This window comes from Megachile rotundata, chromosome 8, assembly GCF_050947335.1.
Source record: "Megachile rotundata isolate GNS110a chromosome 8, iyMegRotu1, whole genome shotgun sequence".
NCBI lineage: Eukaryota > Metazoa > Arthropoda > Insecta > Hymenoptera > Megachilidae > Megachile > Megachile rotundata.
Genome location: NC_134990.1, coordinates 16,878,286 through 16,897,023, shown reverse-complemented (window position 1 = coordinate 16,897,023; position 18,738 = coordinate 16,878,286). Strand labels below are relative to the sequence as shown.

General features: G+C 43.7%; 1 protein-coding gene across 2 annotated transcripts; it reads right to left on the bottom strand.

Annotated features, from left to right (window-relative positions):
* Window positions 1-2,869: 2,869 nt before the first annotated feature.
* Actbeta (inhibin subunit beta) lies at window positions 2,870-18,062 on the bottom strand. Of its 2 annotated transcripts, XM_076535047.1 has the most exons (5): window positions 15,787-17,914; window positions 5,682-5,899; window positions 5,217-5,448; window positions 4,497-4,674; window positions 2,870-4,248 (listed from the first exon to the last, which is right to left on the bottom strand). In XM_076535047.1, exons 1-5 carry the CDS (start codon window positions 16,649-16,651, stop codon window positions 4,008-4,010), a joined length of 1,734 nt encoding a protein of 577 aa, XP_076391162.1. In that variant the 5' UTR covers window positions 16,652-17,914; the 3' UTR covers window positions 2,870-4,007. The 2 variants fall into 2 exon arrangements, with proteins under 2 accessions (XP_076391162.1, XP_076391163.1); XM_076535048.1 differs by lacking the exon at window positions 4,497-4,674 and having other exon boundaries at window positions 4,019-4,248; window positions 15,787-18,062.
* Window positions 18,063-18,738: the final 676 nt, after the last annotated feature.

Sequence of the window (18,738 nt, the reverse complement as noted above, 5' to 3'; positions counted from 1 at the left end):
TACACAACGAATACCGATTCATCTCCTTTCGAATCTTTGGGAAAGGAATTCAAAAATACTTACTTCATTCTAATCTTTCCTCTTCTAGTTTCTCTTCAACTTCTAGTTTGATGCAATCTCAGTTGTAAATCCAAAGCCTCCCTCTCTCTGCCAACCTCCCTCTGCTGTCTGTTCCTGCCTTTCGTTCGGTTCTTCTGCAATCTTACCGTCTTGGATATTGCTTTACAGTACGAGTAAACTGTCATAAGGCACTTTAATCTGCGCTGCAAATATGTGCACAGAGAGAGGGAGAAGTTCCAATATTTGGAGAATCCTTGAGATGAAGTTTCATCTTCATGATACACGTACTTAGATACTAAACGAAGGCGCATATACATATATACAAGTTCGCTACTAGACGATTACAAGCTTTCTTCTTCCCTCGCTGAACTGTCCCCTAAAACTTTGAAACGGTACGCGTCGATTTCTTATAATTATTACTATCACTATTACTGTTACTCTTACCATTACTACTATCCTGATGTAGTAGTGGTAGTAGTAGCACTATTAGTAATAGGTAGCCATTTGCAATTCATCGTCGTCATCCACCATGTGTTAATAGAAAAATGAAGGAATGACAACGATGAGGCAGAAGAGGTTAGTGATAGTACTATGACCGTTACCCTTACAATTACTACTATTATTGTTGTGATTGTAGTAGTAGTGGTAGTAGTAGCCATTTGCAATTGATCATCGTCGTCGTCCGCCATTTTGGTTTCATGTGTTAATAGAAAAATGAAGGAACGATGACGATGAGGCAGAAGGGGGTTTACTATTACCGTTACCCTTACAATTACTACTATTGTGATTGTAGTAGTAGCACTATTAGTAATAGGTAACCATTTGCAATTCATCGTCGTCATCCACCATGTGTTAATAGAAAAATGAAGGAATGATGGCGATGAGGCAGAAGAGGTTAGTGATAGTACTATGACCGTTACCCTTACAATTACTACTATTATTGTTGTGATCGTAGTAGTAGTGGTAGTAGTAGCCATTTGCAATTGATCATCGTCGTCGTCCGCCATTTTGGTTTCACGTGTTAATAGAAAAATGAAGGAGCAATGACGATGAGTCATTTGAGGTGATAGTACTGTTAATAGTAGTACTATAATAGCTATAAAAGCAGAGGCAGTTTAATATTAATTTTAACGTTATTACTATATAATATAAAAATAGTTAGAAGTAGCAAGTGTAAGAATAAAAGTGGTTGTGTTAGTAGTAGCAGTCTTAGTAGTAAGAATACGATTATTAATATTATTATCTTGTTTTATTATTAATGACGGTGGTACTAAAGCGGTAGCAGCAGTAGCGATAGTAGTAGTAATAATAACAATATTGGTGATAGTATTAATAACAATTCTTATTCTTATTCTTTTTATCGTTATTATAATATTAGAAACAGCATCTTTAATAAAAATGCATAGTAGTAGTAAAAGTGGTAATAGTATTAGAAGTAGTAATAGCGGTAGTAGCAGCAGCAGTAATAGTAATAGTATTAGAAGTAGAAGTAGTACTAGTAGTGGTCATAGCAGCAATGGTAGTAACAGTAAATATTAATATTAGTAATAGTAATGTAACGATAGTCGTCGTAAAAAGGGACAATAGAGTAAGGTTGCGGAAGAAGAGATAAAAAGGAACAAGGAGAAAATTTCCTTAACGATACTAGAATACGATTGTTTAAACTTTTAACATTACCTTGGACGCAATTCATTTTTTTGGCTAAATGAACGACGAAACGTTGGACTTATCTTCCAAATAAATTTCTGTCTGAGAAATCAACTTTTCTACGTCCAATTTTCGCCGTCACTTTTTTCGTATATTCGTTCGAGTACCTTAAGCCTTACCGTTACTTTAATGGTTAAGTTTAATAGTGATGCGATAATACTTTAATAAGGCCTAATAAGGCTGCGTGGGTTTAGCGAACTGTCCCACGGTAATACGGAATTACGGAATTATCACGTGTTTTTTTTTTCGAATAGTCGCCTACCATTTTAAACCGTGAGGTCTTCGAAAAGCTGTGGACTTTGTCCGTAAAACGAAAAGAATTTGATTTTCAATTAACGAATCGGGAGAGAAAACGCGTGAACGCGTATATGCTAGCTTATACGTATATAAAAGAATCACCCGTCTCGATTCTCGAGACATTTTTTAAGACCTTCGATTAATTATTGTCATTTTGTATTGTTCGTTATTCGCAACTTATATCGTCGCTCTCGCGCTCTGCTCGTATCGCGCGTCTCGAATTATCCTCTTTCTTCGTTAACGTTCGAAAGAGTAAATGTATTTTGATTTCTCGTTTAACGCTTGTCGACTAACACTGTACGTAAACGCGAGTGTGCTCAGTTTGCGTTTAAAGAAGTTACTTTCGAAACGTTCTTAAAATATACGTGGTAGCGACGGTGGGAAACACGCGTGATACTTGTATATTTTTTTTCTTATTTTCTTTTTATAGATGGACGGTGGAATTAAAATGGTTATCTGAAAAATACATCGAAGAATTTTTATCGACGATAAGAATTTGAAAAGTGTATATATAAAAAAGCGGGAGAATATCCGTTGGACAGATCATCGACGAACCGCGTATTGTCTTTTGCGTATTTTATTAATTATTGCCTATGAGTTTACGGATTTCGCGAAATTAGCTGTCGCGAGTTTATCGACGTTCGGTCGTTGATTTTCTGAATTTGCAGAAGGTGAAAACTCGCCATCATTTACTCCGTAAACGATAATCTTTCCCTTGGCTTTTTTGAACTCTTGAATACACCCCGTGTCCCACCCTGACCCACCCTCTTTTCTTTGCCCCCTTTATTCCCACCCGCCCGTCCCTGCTGCGTTCAATGCGCCCGCCCTTACGCGTATATTTATATTTATATATTTATATATTTATATTTGTATTTGTATTTGTATTTGTATTTGTATTTGCATTTGTATTTATATTCATATACTTATGCGTACGTACGGTATACATATACGTATGTATATTTAATAGTACTCTTAGTTTTTTGTTCTTTAGCTCGCTAAATCATTAGTCGATACTTTCATACGTTTCGCATAAAAAACAAGGCAATCGGATTGAGTTATATCGTTTACGAGTTAACCTTACGACCATATTTAAAGTATTTCTACTCGGCTGAATCACCTCGCACGTCCGTTCATGCTCGCGCGTTTGTATACGCGTATACGTATGCATACGTATGTATATTTAAGTACACGTACCATACATATACGTCGGTTTATGTATACATAGTATATATATATATTTCTATTTATATATATATATATATATTTTTATATATATATAGTCTCTTTTACTTTCATACGTTCTACTTTCCTCTTTCTCGTCGCAGCTAATAAGAAAAGGTTAAGCTCTTAGTAAGAATTTTGGTTAATATCTTAATTTACCGCGCTCGAGCGTCGCAAAATTTTCATCCATCGATATAAAACGGACGAAAATTGAGCTCCGCGATCGGAAACGTAGTCTGAAACCAACGATCGATCAAGCTGTCGTCCAATGATCGTTACTTCGTCGATTGTCCCTACTGCGGTGTCGCGTCCGGTCACGTCGTGTCGCGTCGTGTCGCGTCGTTTCGTTTCATCGTAATCGGATTGCCGGCGATCGAGAATCCGTTGTAACGTAGAAAATTGCTTTTGGACCTGATTCGAGAACACACGGATCGCTTTTCAAACGGACTCTGACCGTATATCTCCGTAATACCAGTACGAACCCTAAAGGAAACCGGATCGTCTGCCGAAAATCGCGTAACTCGAGCCGTGGTGCTTGAAGGGTGATCGCGAAGGGTCGTTGGTTGAGGCGATTCGAAGCCGTTTCCGATACGCGTTTCTCCACGTTTGGAGTCTGGGGACGTGTCGAGCGTTCGATTTTCTGAACGTGGAGCAAAATGTACACAGGTATAATAACGCGAATCGGTGGTCGAACGCACCGAGTGTCGAGCACCGAGGAACACTTAGGGACAACCGCACTCGTCCACCACCATCTTTGGCAGATCCCTCTTGATGATGTTGGAATCGGGGCCGTAATAGATCAGCGACATCGGCGAGAACTTGAGCGGAGCGCAACACGGTTGCATACCGGCCAGTCGATCCATCTTCCGGTATTCCTCGATCACGTGGGTGTAATAATTGAGGAACGTGTCCGGCGTTCTGTGGCCTGCGGCGCAGTCTCCTCTGCAGTAGTTTGCGTAATACCTGCAAGTAAAGTGCGTTCGCGTTAATCTAACGATCGTTATACAATCGAAACACGCGATTCGATTCTTTGTTCGATAAGCCTTAGATGACTACGATAATTGCTTGCGAGTTAAGGGTTTAGGGCCGTTGCACTTGTAAGCGACACTCCGATTTCACGAGATACCTTACGACTGACTGTACGCAGTCTACGGCCTACGGACACCGATCGGCGAACGTCCGACGCTCTTTTTTTATACTTTGGATCTTACCCTTGAGGAGCTATTATCCAGTCGTCCCAACCCAGCTGAGAGAAGTTCACGTAGAATCTCTGCTTGCAACACTGGCCTTTGATCGCGCCGCTGCATTCGACCGCTCGTCTCCTCACTCGCTTCACGGCCGCTGGATCCGTGCGGACCACTAGAAACGGTCGGTCCGGGTCTTGAGTACCTGCAACATCGAGTACATGATACCCTAAACTCGATCTAACACTAAACTCGTATCTGGAGTTAGCGAATAATGAATTTGAATGAGAGACTCGAGACTTTCCGGCGTTAGACAGGTATTACTGTTCACACTGTATCCCTTGATGAAGCTCCAATGCTGGCGAAATGTTAGGAACTCGCTAACACACGAAGCAGCAATGAATTTGAATATTTACCTTTTGCGTCAAAGAACGATCTAACATAACCTAATTTAATTCAGCGTCAGACAGGTATTGCTGTTGACACTGTATCAGTGTATCTCTTGATGAAGCTCCAATGCTGGTGAAACGTTAGGAACTCGCTTACAAACGTTGGGAACTCGCTAACACACGAAGCAGCAATGAATTTGAATATTTACCTTTTGCGTCAAAGAAGGATCTAACCTAAGCTAATTTAATTCAGCGTCAGACAAGTATTGACACTATATCAGTGTATCCTTTGATGAAGCTCCAATGCTGGCGAAACGTTGGGAACTCGCTAACAGTCGAAACAAATTTGAATATTTACCTTTGGCGTCAAAGGAGGACTCGATGACGTGCGGCGAGTGACCGTCGAACGTCGAGACGTGAACTCTTGAGCCGCATCCGGTGCAATCGACGAGCAACGTCAACTTGTCTTTGGATCCCTCGTTCGTCGCGTACCAGCTGCTCGTAACCCCGGTCACGTCGAACTTTAACCAGCCCAATTGACCGACGTTCACTCCTAGTGACGTGACCATTTCCAGATGTTGGCCGAGCTCCTACGAAAGCGACATATCGTAAATTCCCCCCTTGTGTTTCTCTTTTTGCTCGACGGTATTCGAAGCTTCCCGATCGGCTGAAACCCGACAACCGTAGCCGGTAATATTGGACAAATTATCGGTAAGGCGGCTTAAGATCGCGGTACGTTTTAATGCGATTAAATTTATATAAATCGGATAAAAGCGAGAAAATTCCTTTACTCTGTTCGATAGCAACGAGGATCAGGGTTTACCTTTCCACGCAAGTGCGTCATGTTGCCGCAGCGAACCCTGAACACCCACAGTGTTACGTTTCTTTGGTTTTCGCCTTGACGGCGGTGCTGGTAGTGATGGGCGTGTTTGAACTCCACTCGCGCCCACAGAGTTGCCCTCTTGATTTTCAGGGGCTCCAACGCGGGCTCGCCGCTGGACATCGGGAACTCCAGCAGTGGTTGGCCGTTCAACGTTCTTCCTGCAAAGAGGATGAATTACAAGGATTCTACGCTTGATTTCCATCTTATGATAATATTAACCCCTTGCACTATTTTGAGTCTGACGCACTCGTACCTCAGCTGTCATCAATTTTATTCAAAACTTAGAACTTACTACGCTTGGAGTTCAATTATAATTTGCATAGTTAACGATCGAATAATATTGACATAACAATTCAATATTTTTGGCCTGTTTTAATAATGTAGCTGTAATTAGTCCTGACTGACGCACTTGACAAATAAGTCATAGTGCAAGGAGTTAATCAATGACTAATCTTAGTATTTTCTAGTAGGGATTAGACTTTTAGTACAAATGGTGCGACCAAGTTGGGAACGGAAAGGTGTTGAGGACACTCGGTTGCGTGGAGTGCAGAGTCCACATTGTTCGACGCATGTGGAGCTGTGGAGACGCGTCGCTATCGAACAGGGCGTCGAGTAGGTTACGATAATTAATTAGTCTTAGTATTTTAACCCTTATGATTAGTTTGTCAGGTGCGTCAGTCAGAAGTAACTATTAACTGCAATAGTATTAAAATCATTTAAAAAAGTCAAAATGTTGCGACGATTTTGTATTCAACGGTCTTTGATTATACAAATTATAATTGGACTTCAAATTGAAATATATTAAATATTCAAGCAAGATTTGTCGTAAGTGCGTGACGAGTCTAGCTGGTCAAAATACTGCAAGGGATTAAGACTATTAGGGAGACTAGTAGAACACGTGTACAAACAGTGCGACCAAGTTGGGAACAAAAAGGTGTGATACATGATTGCACTAATAAGAGGACCATACTGCACATTGTTCAACTAGAGCTATAGAGGAATTTGTAAGATGTAAAAATTTGGTAATAGTGGAATAATAAAATTTGTGAAGAAGAGGGATAGTGTAAAAGGGTGGAAATCCAGCTTGATAGAGGAAAGGCGTAACAAGAGACGCGTCGCTATCGAGCAGGGCGTCGTAGTGTGAGTAGGTTGACGCGCATGGATCTGCAAATATCTGCGATCGTGTGCGTACGTTGAGTGAAAGCAGGGCGGCTTCATCCCTTAACGGTTTGGTGAGTCACGAACCGGGAGTCATTGGAGGGGCGGGGATAAGCACGGGTTGTCTGCCGCCCGTCTGCCTTCCACCTTCTCTTCCCCGCAGCCCGTGTTCTCGCCGTCTCTTTCGTCGCTTTGCTCCTTTCGTTCCGTTTCGTTTCGTTCCGTTCCATTCCGTTCGTGTCCCTTTTCTTCTCTGTCCCTCTCCTTTCTTTCTCCCCTTTGCGATCCACCCTCGCTTACTCGTCTCTTTTCTACCCTTGCGCAACCAGTCTGCGAGCACTACCGACACAGACATCGACTCGATACGGCCACGGTCGAAGACTCTGTTACGAGAGCCAACGACATCCACACCCGCCGTAACTTCAGCCCTCTATGAAAGAGCGCCACGAACTTAACCAGAGATACCGGCCTGTTGGTTGCACGCGCTTAACCTCTTAAGTATGGACCGATATACACGCGTGTAAAGATATGCCCGCGCGAACGTGTCGCTTTTGTCCTTACACCCTCCTTGCTTTTTCATCCTTCTCTCTCATCTATCTCTCTGTCCATCACCTCTCTTTCCATCTACCTCTTCTTCTATCTACGTATCTTTCTCTCCCCTTATACCAAAGATTCCGTCTTCGCACCTATTCACTTTACCTTGTCTCCCCTGTTTGTCTTCGTCCCCCCGTCATTAATACAAAATCGCGTTGGCCGGAACAAATGGAACGGAAGTTTTTATCGCGTGATCAATATCGTCTGTCACGTATCGCGACGAACGAGGTTTTGGCTCGCGGATTAGGAGAGCTGCCACGAGACTCCGGGACGTCTCGGTCGCCTTGTTTCAATAAGAGCCACCGAGATTTCTGCTTGTATTGCAACGACATAACGAGTTGCTTCTCGCTTTTTAGAACTTTCCAATTAACACGTTCGTTATGATTTACACCCTGCGGTGATACTTGCTCATGGTGGTACTTGTTTCACCGCGTGGTCTTTCGAGTTTATATTTATTACTGGATTTTGCTGGACATTAGACAGGAAATTGTGAAGCTAAACATTTTATAGGAAATTTCGAAGTTAAAGATTAGATAGGACATTTTTAAGCTAAAGATTTTATAGGAAATTTCGAAGCTAAAGATTAGATAGGAAATTTTTAAGCTAAAGATTTTATAGGAAATTTCGAAGCTAAAGATTTTATAGGAAATTTTGAAGCTAAAGATTAGATAGGACATTTTTAAGCTAAAGATTTTACTGGAAATTCTGAAGATAAAGATTTTACAGGAAATTTTTAAGCTAAAGATTTTATAGGAAATTTCGAAGCTAAAGATTTTATAGGAAATTTTGAAGCTAAAGATTAGATAGGAAATTTTTAAGCTAAAGATTTTACAGGAAACTCGAGTGTCACGAAAGAAGGGATGTTTGAAATATTCAGAAGGTATAGGAAGTTCAATTACCACATGTAATTCTCTGAATTCCTTTTCACTGATTCTGGGTAAATATAAATAATACATGAAGTCGCAAGAAATTATTATCCAGGTAATTATTGTAAATGTAAATAATATATCAGATAAGATTGCACGAAATAACGTAAAAATGCATTGTGGTATGTTTCACACCCTGGTCGATAATAACCTAGCTACTAATGCAATTGTGCATGAATAATAAAAAAAACGAAACGCCCTAACTTGAACAATATTGATTAACTTCATTAAATTCGAAGTGGAACTATTAACCTAACCTTATACAGTATTCGCCAAATGCTAAAATTCAAATTGTGAATTTGAACAGTGAACAGTTTTTTGCTCTTTTTTCCGGAAAGAGAATTTTCGTTTATAGTCTCCGATAAGATCAAAATTGTTAGGAAATATTCGGTAGTCGTTTAGATATGCAGTAACGCGCTCTTTGACCCCGTATGAAGGAACGATTTCCCCGAAATTGGACGGTCATACTTAGCATACGTTGGATTAATCTGTTGCTCGTTCCACAGAGTCGGCCCATGCGGCGTTATTTACTCGTCGACAATTCCCATTGTTTCGACGAAGTATGGGCAAAGAAATTTGTCGCTAGCTGGACAGCCGATGAATCTGGAGGGGCGTCGTTCGACTTTCGTTCGGCCTCGCTCGAGTTTCGAGTGAATCGTGTGTCGTACTTTTCGAGGTCGGTACATCGGGTACTTTTGCCCCTGCGCCGCAATGCGACACCACTCTGAATCTACATTCCCATTTTCTCGCGTCGCTATCGCATCTTTAGTACTTAATTTTTATGTTGGTCGCCTTCGGAATTCGCCAGGTGAACAGGTGCATAGGGGTGCATCTTCGTTCTTATAATTCAGATCGCTTATTATTTACTATTTATAATGTATATTATGTAGCAAATGCATTTCAGCTAAGATTTTGTATCTCACAGACGTTCCTCAAATTTTATTACCAACTCTGGAATTTACGAAGGGGGTGCGCTATGTCGATACTCTTCGTTCTTATAGATAATTTAGATTGCTTATTATTTACTATTTATAATGTATATTATGTAGCAAATGCATTTCAACAAAGATTTTGTATCTCACAGGCGTTCCTCAATTTTTATTACCAACTTTGGAATTTACGAAAGGGGTGCGCTATGTCGATACTCTTCGTTCTTATAGATAATTTAGATTGCTTATTATTTACTATTTATAATGTATATTATGTAGCAAATGCATTTCAACAAAGATTTTGTATCTCACAGGCGTTCCTCAAGTTTTATTACCAACTTTGGAATTTACGAAAGGGGTGCACTATGTCGATACTCTTCGTTCTTATAGATAATTCAGATTGCTTATATATATATTTACTAATTATAATATATATATTATGTAGCAAATGTGTCTTGTATTTCAGCAAAGATTTTGTATCTCACAGGCGTTCCTCAATTTTTATCATCAACTCTGGATTTTACGAAAGGGGTTGAAATTGCAAAAATACAGAGTGTGTGACAAATAATGTATACATATGTGGTTAGGTTATATATTATATATATTATACGTTAGTTTATTATATTATGTATATTAATAGCATGGCTATTAGGGGTTCAATAATTCATAACACACCAATTCGATCATCAGAGCGAATTTTTTATTTGAGCAAAAATTTTGTACCTCACAAAAAAATATCATGTAAATACATAAATTGTCACAGACTCCCTTCAACTTCTTCGTAAGATCCAAAGTTGGTAACAGAAATTAAGGAAAACAAAATACAGTGTCATGAATTATCGAAGCTCTGCCGTTGATTTTGAAAGTTAGAGGGAATTAAAGGACGTAATTGGACGAAAGGGTGCCCGAAGGATGATCGAGGATCACGTAGTATCGCTTTACAGGATTCGTTCCTTTTTCGCTCCTCTTTACTCTCTCTATCTTTCTTTCGTAGCTGCACGACTGCTCGTAAACGAGGTTAGCGCGATCGCGGGAGAATGTGGCCGTAAATTTGGTGCGGGAGCGCGCCACCAAAGAAAAGAGGGGTCCCTTCGTCGCCAAGTCGTCCATTTAAGACGTCGCGCGGTATAGTAACGCTGAGGAAAACCGAATCGCTACGGACGAGCAAAGGCAAAAGGAATAAATGTAGAAAAGATGGCGATGGAAAGCAAAAGAGGAAAAAGAAAAAACGGGAGGAACGCGAAAAGAAGGCGGAAGCGAGAAAAAGAAAGAGACAAAGATATTCTTGCAACGATGATTCACGATGGCGAGGTCTGCGAAAAGGCACCGATATTGCCAATTCCGTCTGGATCGAACTGACCGGAGGTGTACCTTTTTGCTTACCTAAACCCACCAAATATTCCATACATCCTCAAGATAGAATTTCCCACGTTTTTCGATATCGAGGGAGAAGTAAACCGAGTTAATCAACGTTATCGCGGATCAAGATACGTATAATAAATCTCCGAAATAGCTTCGAGTAAATGAAACCTTCGAAGCAATTAAAAACACTGGATTTGGATTCGAGTTAAAACGATAAGGTTTATTCGATCGTTACCAAGTATCCCAACTCTGGCGCGAGCATAATTACGCGGATCTACACCGTACGCGATCATACTGACGTGTTACTCGGAACAGTAGAGCGTCCGCGCACGCTCCGGTGTTATAGGTACGTAGGATAGGTGTACGTGTATCGCCGTACCTTATAGAGCCGGGGCGAGTGACCGTAATACGGTCAGTCAAATAAGAGGGTCAGATATAACTCGCCGGTAACCCTGATCCAGATTTACCGCCACGTGGTCGCTCGCTACCCGCGATACACGGGCTACGATTCGAATCACGTGCAACCAGTCTTCCCGAAAATCTGATTTTTCCGCAAAATTTGAGGATGACTCGACTCCGTGAAAGCCGCGACGCCACCGTCGTCTGGGCGTTTCCGAAGGGCCCAATTATCGAGTTTCGGGTGAAAAACGATGGTTCGTAATTTGTCTAGTAAGCGAACCGTGAATAGAACGATAAAAAAAATAATTCGCGAAGAAGAAACAGGTAGAAGAAAAAGTATATGTAGCGTAGAATTCTCTCGTAAAGCGGAGCATGGCAGGACGAAGAAAGTCAAGAGAGAATAAGAGAGGGGGTGTAGCAGGAGATGTACGAAGAGCGGCGCCCCGCTGGAGCCACGTGCATCGATCTGACTAGAGGCGCCAGCCGTCCTATCCGTCGGCTCGTTCGTCCATGAGTTCGACCCTGTGTCCCACTCCAACGCATCTCGAACCGTTCTATCCCACTCTCCGAACATCCCGTCAGCCTCTCTGCTCATTGCTCCGATATTCCCACCCTATTCTCCCTCATCCCAATTTCCCGTCCCCTTACCCTTTGCCCCTTGCCTATCGCGCCATCGCGTCCCGTCACACCGTCTTCTATTCCCTTGCTTCTTCTGTTTCTTCTTCTTCCTTTAGTCTCCCGATCTTAGCATCGACCTTTTGTCGGATAGCGGGTCACGGAGAGAACAACGGAGTATTCTCCCTTTTATGTCTTCTGTGCAATCGTCTTTCGCTGCTACACGAGTTACCCGTGCGGGTCTCGTGGAACGGAACTGCTGCTAAATCTCGGTGCTCGCGAAATACGCGACATCGGAGTTCTGTGCGTAACCACGCCTTTCAGAATTAAATCTTACTTCAACATCTTATCTAGCGTTTCTATCACTCACAGGTTTCGACAATTTTTAATTATGGGGGTTGTAATGTATGTGATATGGACATTAGTAATATATGACATGCTGTATATCTTATGAGAGACTTGAAGCTTTCACTACCCGGCGTCGGACGTTGAGGATCCTAGGTGTAAAGGATCCTAGTTCCTAACGTTTCTAATCATTTATTTAATGAGGATGTATCAACCTCAACGTTACCTTGCCATACTTTGAGGAGTCTCAGTCGTGACGCGCTAACAGTTCAAACATGACAAACCCTGTTGAAATTTGCAATACTCTTCAACTTCAGATTTAGGTCCAACTATAATATATAGTCATACATTATATGTATACTAAGTTGGACATAAATACACATGGCTAAACATAAAATACTCACAACATTTTAATTTTCATTATTTGTGTATTTAGGTCCAACTATAATATACATATAGTCATTCATTATATGCATACTAAGTTGGACATGAATACACATGGCTAAACATAAAATACTCACAACATTTTAATTTTAATTATTTGTGTATTTAGGTCCAACTATAATATACACATAGTCATACATTATATGCATATTATAATTGAACCTAAACATTGCTAAACATAAAATACTAACAACATTTTAATTTTCTTTATTTCCTTCAATACTATGTAACATCGTATTAATAAATAGTTTTGATTGCCTCATTAATGAATAGTTTTGCCTCATCTGGCAAATAAATTGTACGGCAAGGTTCAACCTTTGAACCAACCCGCAAGCAGCACTTGAACCTTTCTCTTAATTACTAATATAAATGTACATGAACGTCATATAATCGTACATAAACGTAGAAATATAGGGTGTTAAGCAGATAAATGTTATCCAGTCATTAGGAGCTAGATATCAAGGACGTAACCGAAAGAATAAGAAGAAAGGAGGCTGGTCGTTTGTGAAATTAGTCGAGGACACGCGTCGATCGATTCAACGAGATTGTTCGAGTGTCCAAGGAGTTCGACCCTGTCCCGTTTCAAACTATCCGCAACTAGTCGTCGTCCTGGTTCGTCAGTCTCGATGTCGTGACCTTCCAAGACTTTGGAGTATCGTCTCGAGACTATTCGCGCACGCGAACGCGATGGCGACATCCCTCCGAAACCCTTCGATCTTCGATACGTCCACTCGGGAATCTACAGGATGTTCTTTGAGAAGCGATGTTGAGAAGAGAATTCAGACTGCGTTAACTACTCGATAAATCCTACTATTCAAGGTCAAGGAAACGTCCCTGAACACGGCTCGTAATGGATTTGGAACGGATTACCGAGGGTGTCGTTTAATGCGCTCGCAATTACGTATCGACGTTACTTCATCGAAAGGAGCGTTTAGGAGATTGGTAAACAGAAGAATCAATTTCAACTGCGAGTCTTGGCTAAAAAAATTAGCTTTACAAGTTCTTAATTTGCAATTAGTTTCGATTCTTATCAAACTTCGTTATAATTGTCCCCCGTTAATTGTGCGATCTCTGGTACCGAACGAGCCTTCTTTAAATAAACGTTCCGATTATAAAACGTGAGGACTAAGATCAAACGCGAATGTTCACCGGAAAGCAGCAGCGTATAAGCTTGAAAGGCATCCGAATGAAAAATGCGCGTGCAAAAGTATCGAAACGATCGAGATACAGGGGTGACTTGCCTTATGTAATGTCTCAAGACACCCTCGCTTGAACGTTCGTAAAACGAAATGGCTGACATGCAGTGTGCCTAATTCGAAAAACTAATTCTGATCGGAAAAATCGCTAAAACGAAACGAACGACTATACGTTCTCACGTTGACTCGAACGTATTAATGTTCGGAAGCAAAGCCCGACTGCAAGCTCTCGAATACCAATAAAACCGATTCGAAAAGTATTTGTTACACCGTCAGGTGAGAAACGTAGTAAAACGGTAAAATAAACGGAGAAGGGAAGAGAGGGTGGATACATCTAATTTGCCAGGGCAAATGATTGTTGGCAGAGCGCGTTGCGTGGGGCAGCCATCCATGCGGACGAGCAAGTTGGTCGTCCGTTTCCAGGCGCGACTACGCCGTGCAATTCCCTGTCAGGAGTAATGGTTTCCTCTCGTATATGAAAAACTCGAAGCACAATAAACCGCCAAAATTATGGCTGCAGACTTACAGCATCGGTGATGCCGATAGAATGGACCGGGAGATATGGAAGGGTATGAAAGGGACGAACGGTTTGAAAAAGGAAGCCGGAAAACGAAGAAAACTGGCGGCAATGACAAAGCTGTTTTCTGACACTTGATTACCAAGTGCGACTAGGAAATGGACGTAGAATGGCAACGCTGTTCTAACAAATCCTTTCTTTCTTTTTCTTAAGTCTTCTGACGTTCTTAATTCTTCTGAGGTTCTTAACTTTTCTGAGGTTCTTAATTTTTCGGAGGTTTTTCGATAGAAGTTTTGGCAAATTTCAATGTTTGATTTCATGGATGAACATTATTTTAACCAAGAGAAAGGAACAACGTTTTATTCCTGCGGTTTAATCTCGCGCATTGCGACGTTTTCGTAGTAGAAACGAGCGCAACCGAACTGCAAGTCTGAGTTATCGTTCTTCTAAGACTTTTCCGAATATAATACTTTTCATTTTTGTCTTCAACCATTCGACTAAACTTTGGCCATTGTTAATTCACGATTAGCTGAATTTTGACAAAGAATCTTGTGGTTTAGTAAGATTCGATCGACGCGTGCGAACAACGTGTATCGAAGTCCACGTCCGCTCGCCGGACGGCGATTAAAAGTTGGTAGCGTCGTATTAACGAAAAAGAGGGAAAAGCATGGAACGAAATGGTAGTACTCCCTGCAACCGGGAGAATCGATATCGGAGAGACGATGGTAGTTCATAGTTTCTTTAGTTTCTTCAAAAAGAATGACGTGTTCACCGACTATCTATAGTGAGGGCGACATTAACGTCCAAGTATCACGCGTTCCGCGTTACGATGCGGTTTCTGGTACAACGCTATCAGAAAAGCCGACCAATACGAATCGTGCGCGAAATATTCGCCGGTCCAGCGACGCGACGCAACCTCGAGAGCGATATTTCTCCTGGAATGGTCTGCTTTCGCGCGCATCGATCCCCGCGGATTGGCTAACGAAAGAGATGACCAAAAATTGGAACGCTAAGGGAAAAATCCATGGGAGATCGAGTAAATCCATCCAACGTCGATCGATGAGAACGTTCGAAGGTGAATCGATGAAAGATCGAAAGGGACATGTGGATATGACGGAATCTCGCGTCGATTAAATCGTGGCGAAGTAGCGTGGTAAACGGTCGCCAACGTTGTTGCTCATTCTCCACCGCTGACTAGCTCTGTTACCCTCTTATCGTTAAACTCGGAGTTGGTGAACTACGGAACGAACTATAGACCGCTGTGGCGTGACACCCGTGTCCGCGAGCCACGTGGCTTCAGGCGTGTGGCCACGCATGCACGCGAACCAAGGTGTCATTCGTGACGTTACCCTACCTACACCTTACTCTTCCTCTCTTTTCTATCTCGTTCTCGTATACATACGCACATGCACGCGCGCGCATAATTGCAAATTATCATTTCTTTTTTCGATGCAACAAAGTTTCCACCGCGAAATCGTTCCATTTAATCGGCGTTACGCTCGTACGTCGAACATGAGGGAATTCGAAGGAAGGAATCGAAGAAAAGAAGAGAAGGCTTACCGGGTTCGGCGAAGGTGATGATCTCCGAGGTCCTCGCGTAGAAATCGTCGATCTCCTCCTGCGAGTCGTGGCTGTCCCCGTAGACCTGGTAAGAAGAGCCTAGCCTGGAATTGCCTTTGGAGCCGTCCGGCCGCTGGTCGAGATTTCTGTAGGAATACTCGTCGCCGCCGTAGAGAAACTCCTGCGAGTAGACGGTGTCATGGTCGTCGGACGATCCGTCGGACGGATAACGGGAAGAAGACTGTGCTTCGGCTCTGTAAAGCGTCTCGAGAGCCAAGTGCCTAGGCACCGTGGCCAACGTTCTGTTTACGTCCGGCCGCGTTCTCAGACCGAGTTTCGTGAGTATCTGATGCTTGATCGCCTCGAGTCTGAGATCGTCCGGGGTGGGCGCGGCGGCATCCTTGGAACCACCGCCCCGATGCGTGTCGTGAATATGCTGTTGCTGTTGCTGCTGGTGCGGACAACCGGGACATGTATGATGATGATGATGATTTTGTCGCGGTTGTACCGGCGACAGGGTTAAACAGCAGAGCGCCAATCCTATGAGAAACACGTTCGAAGGTACGATGGATCCTCTGTATCTGGAAAGGATACGAGGGGGGGAAGCCAGTCGAGAGGGTTGTACTCGACAGGATCGAGCCGCATCGATCGGATCATCGATCCGAGTCTCGATCCTGGCTTCGATCCGTGTTTCGATCGGAGTCTCGATCGGGCTGTCGAAGGACGTAGCGACGATTCTATCGGCGGCGGTGGCGGTGGCGGCGGCGGCACGACGACACGCGCGACGCTCGTGCGTCTTCTTCCAGAGCCTCTCGTTTTGACCCGCGTTCGAGCTAAGTCCAGCTCCGTACGGCACCTGGTGCATCTCGGCGGCGAGTCACCTCCTCCACCCCCACCACCACCTCCTCCTTCCTTTGTTCTCTTTTCCTCTTTCCCGATGCTCCTCTTCGACCGGTGTATCTTCCGTTTCTCTCGATCGGCCGATCCGATCAGGCTCGTTTCTAATTCTACCGATGGCCTCGTTCGACCGGAGAAACAGCCCGATCCCTGCGAGCTCGACGCTATTCCTACGATCGAAGAAAACGCGATGGTCGGCGTTTTTGACGGGGATCCTGGCCTCTGGCCGGCGGCGGTACTGGGACAAACGATTACGGCGACGGGAATCCGTTGACAGGCTAAAGATCGGACAGACGAGTAACGACGGCGATGACGACGACGACGACCACGACCACGACAGGGAAAAGGCATTCTCGCCTAAACCCCCCATTACCAACTACCCGGTGCCGCTGTATCAGGATCGATCTCACCCGCAAGATGGACCGCCGTAACCGGGTACACCCTATTCGCGTTCTCGGCCATTCGCGTTTTCGTTTTAACCGCTTACGCGTACGGGCCTCTTCCCTCCTCTTCTTCCTCTTCTTCTACCTCTTCTTTCCTCTCTATTCTTCTTCTTCTTCTTCTTCGGGTCTTCCTCCTTCTTCCGCTCGTTTCTGGATCCAAACTATCCCTTATCTTCGATCGCAGATTATCGATCTTCCGTTTCTAATATTGCGATCGGTCAAGTTACTCCGATCGGTCTCCAAACAAACAACTAGGGTCTCCTCGACTTCCTTGGACACTTTCTACGCGTACCTAATATTTCACTACGACTAAGATCCTCGGAGTGATGCACCATTTAAAAGCCTGGCACGGCTACACGAGCGACAAGGGGCATTCGAGCCGAAGCGATCCGTCCCTCGACGTAGGATGGATCTTCCAGTTCGGCGTGAAAACGGTGTGCTCGCAAAGGGTCGGCTTACCAACACCGTTCGACCGTTTAGCAATTTACCGTGATCCCCGTCACGAGTCGTCGACGTGCACCAGCCATTGCGGAACTATCGATCTACTCGCGTGCATCCTTTTCGATCTATCAGTCGCGACACGGTTCTCAGGACGTATCTCGTAACGGGCAAATTCTCCGCGCAAATATCCGCGTGTCCTCGCCGTCCTTTCTTCTTTTCTCTCGTTCGGCTCGTCGATATCATCCGCGACGACGACGAAACGCCAAAGGATCCCTATTACGACCGAAGCACGCTTGTCGGAGGCGCGCCGGACACTGAGGGGCATCCACCACCACTACCAATACCGATACCACCACCGCCGTACCATCACCGCCAGCAGCAGCAGCAGCAGCAGCAGCAGCAGCACCAGCACCAGCACCACCAGTAGTACAACCACCACCACTATCGCCACCGTAACCACCGCCGTCACTCGCTACCATCGCCGCCAACACCACCACCGACCGACGAAACGCTATCCACCCACCCACCACGATATAGATACCGCAACAACCGGCTAAACTCCCCGATAACTTTATACAACCGCCGGGCCCCTGTACGTCTCCAACTTGCTCCGTGCCTTTTCTCGATACGCCTCTACTCGGAGCCTCTTCCCTTTCAGGATAACCTTCGACCACGTGTTCCACGAGATCTACAGCAAAAATTCATCTTATAAGTACAAAGAAAATGTATTTCGTCGACACCAAAGTCTCCGTGTCTAGGAGCCAAGGGGGTTGTTTCCCCCGTGTCTAGGAGCCCAGGGGGTTGTTTCCCTTTTTCCTTCCTTTTCGAAACCTGCAGCGGAGGGTGGCAAGAACGGTAACCACGTGGTTCACGCGTGGTAGCGTGCATCACGTGGTACACTATTTCCTGCCTCGGGATTAGAATCTCGTGGCTTAGAAGTTTGGATTTCTGTTTGTTCGATCTCGGAAAATAATCGTAATAATCGTCGCGTCGATAGCGCCTATAACTTTTGCGGTTCGCGGTGAACGGTGTAGAAAAGCAGCGGAAGAGATGAAAAGAAAGATAGAAAGAGAAGCGAGGTAGCTGTAAGCATATTGATCAGTAGACGGTAGTTGGCCTCATGCCACGTGGTGATGCTGCGAGAGGCGCCGGTCTTTTCTCCTATTACGAG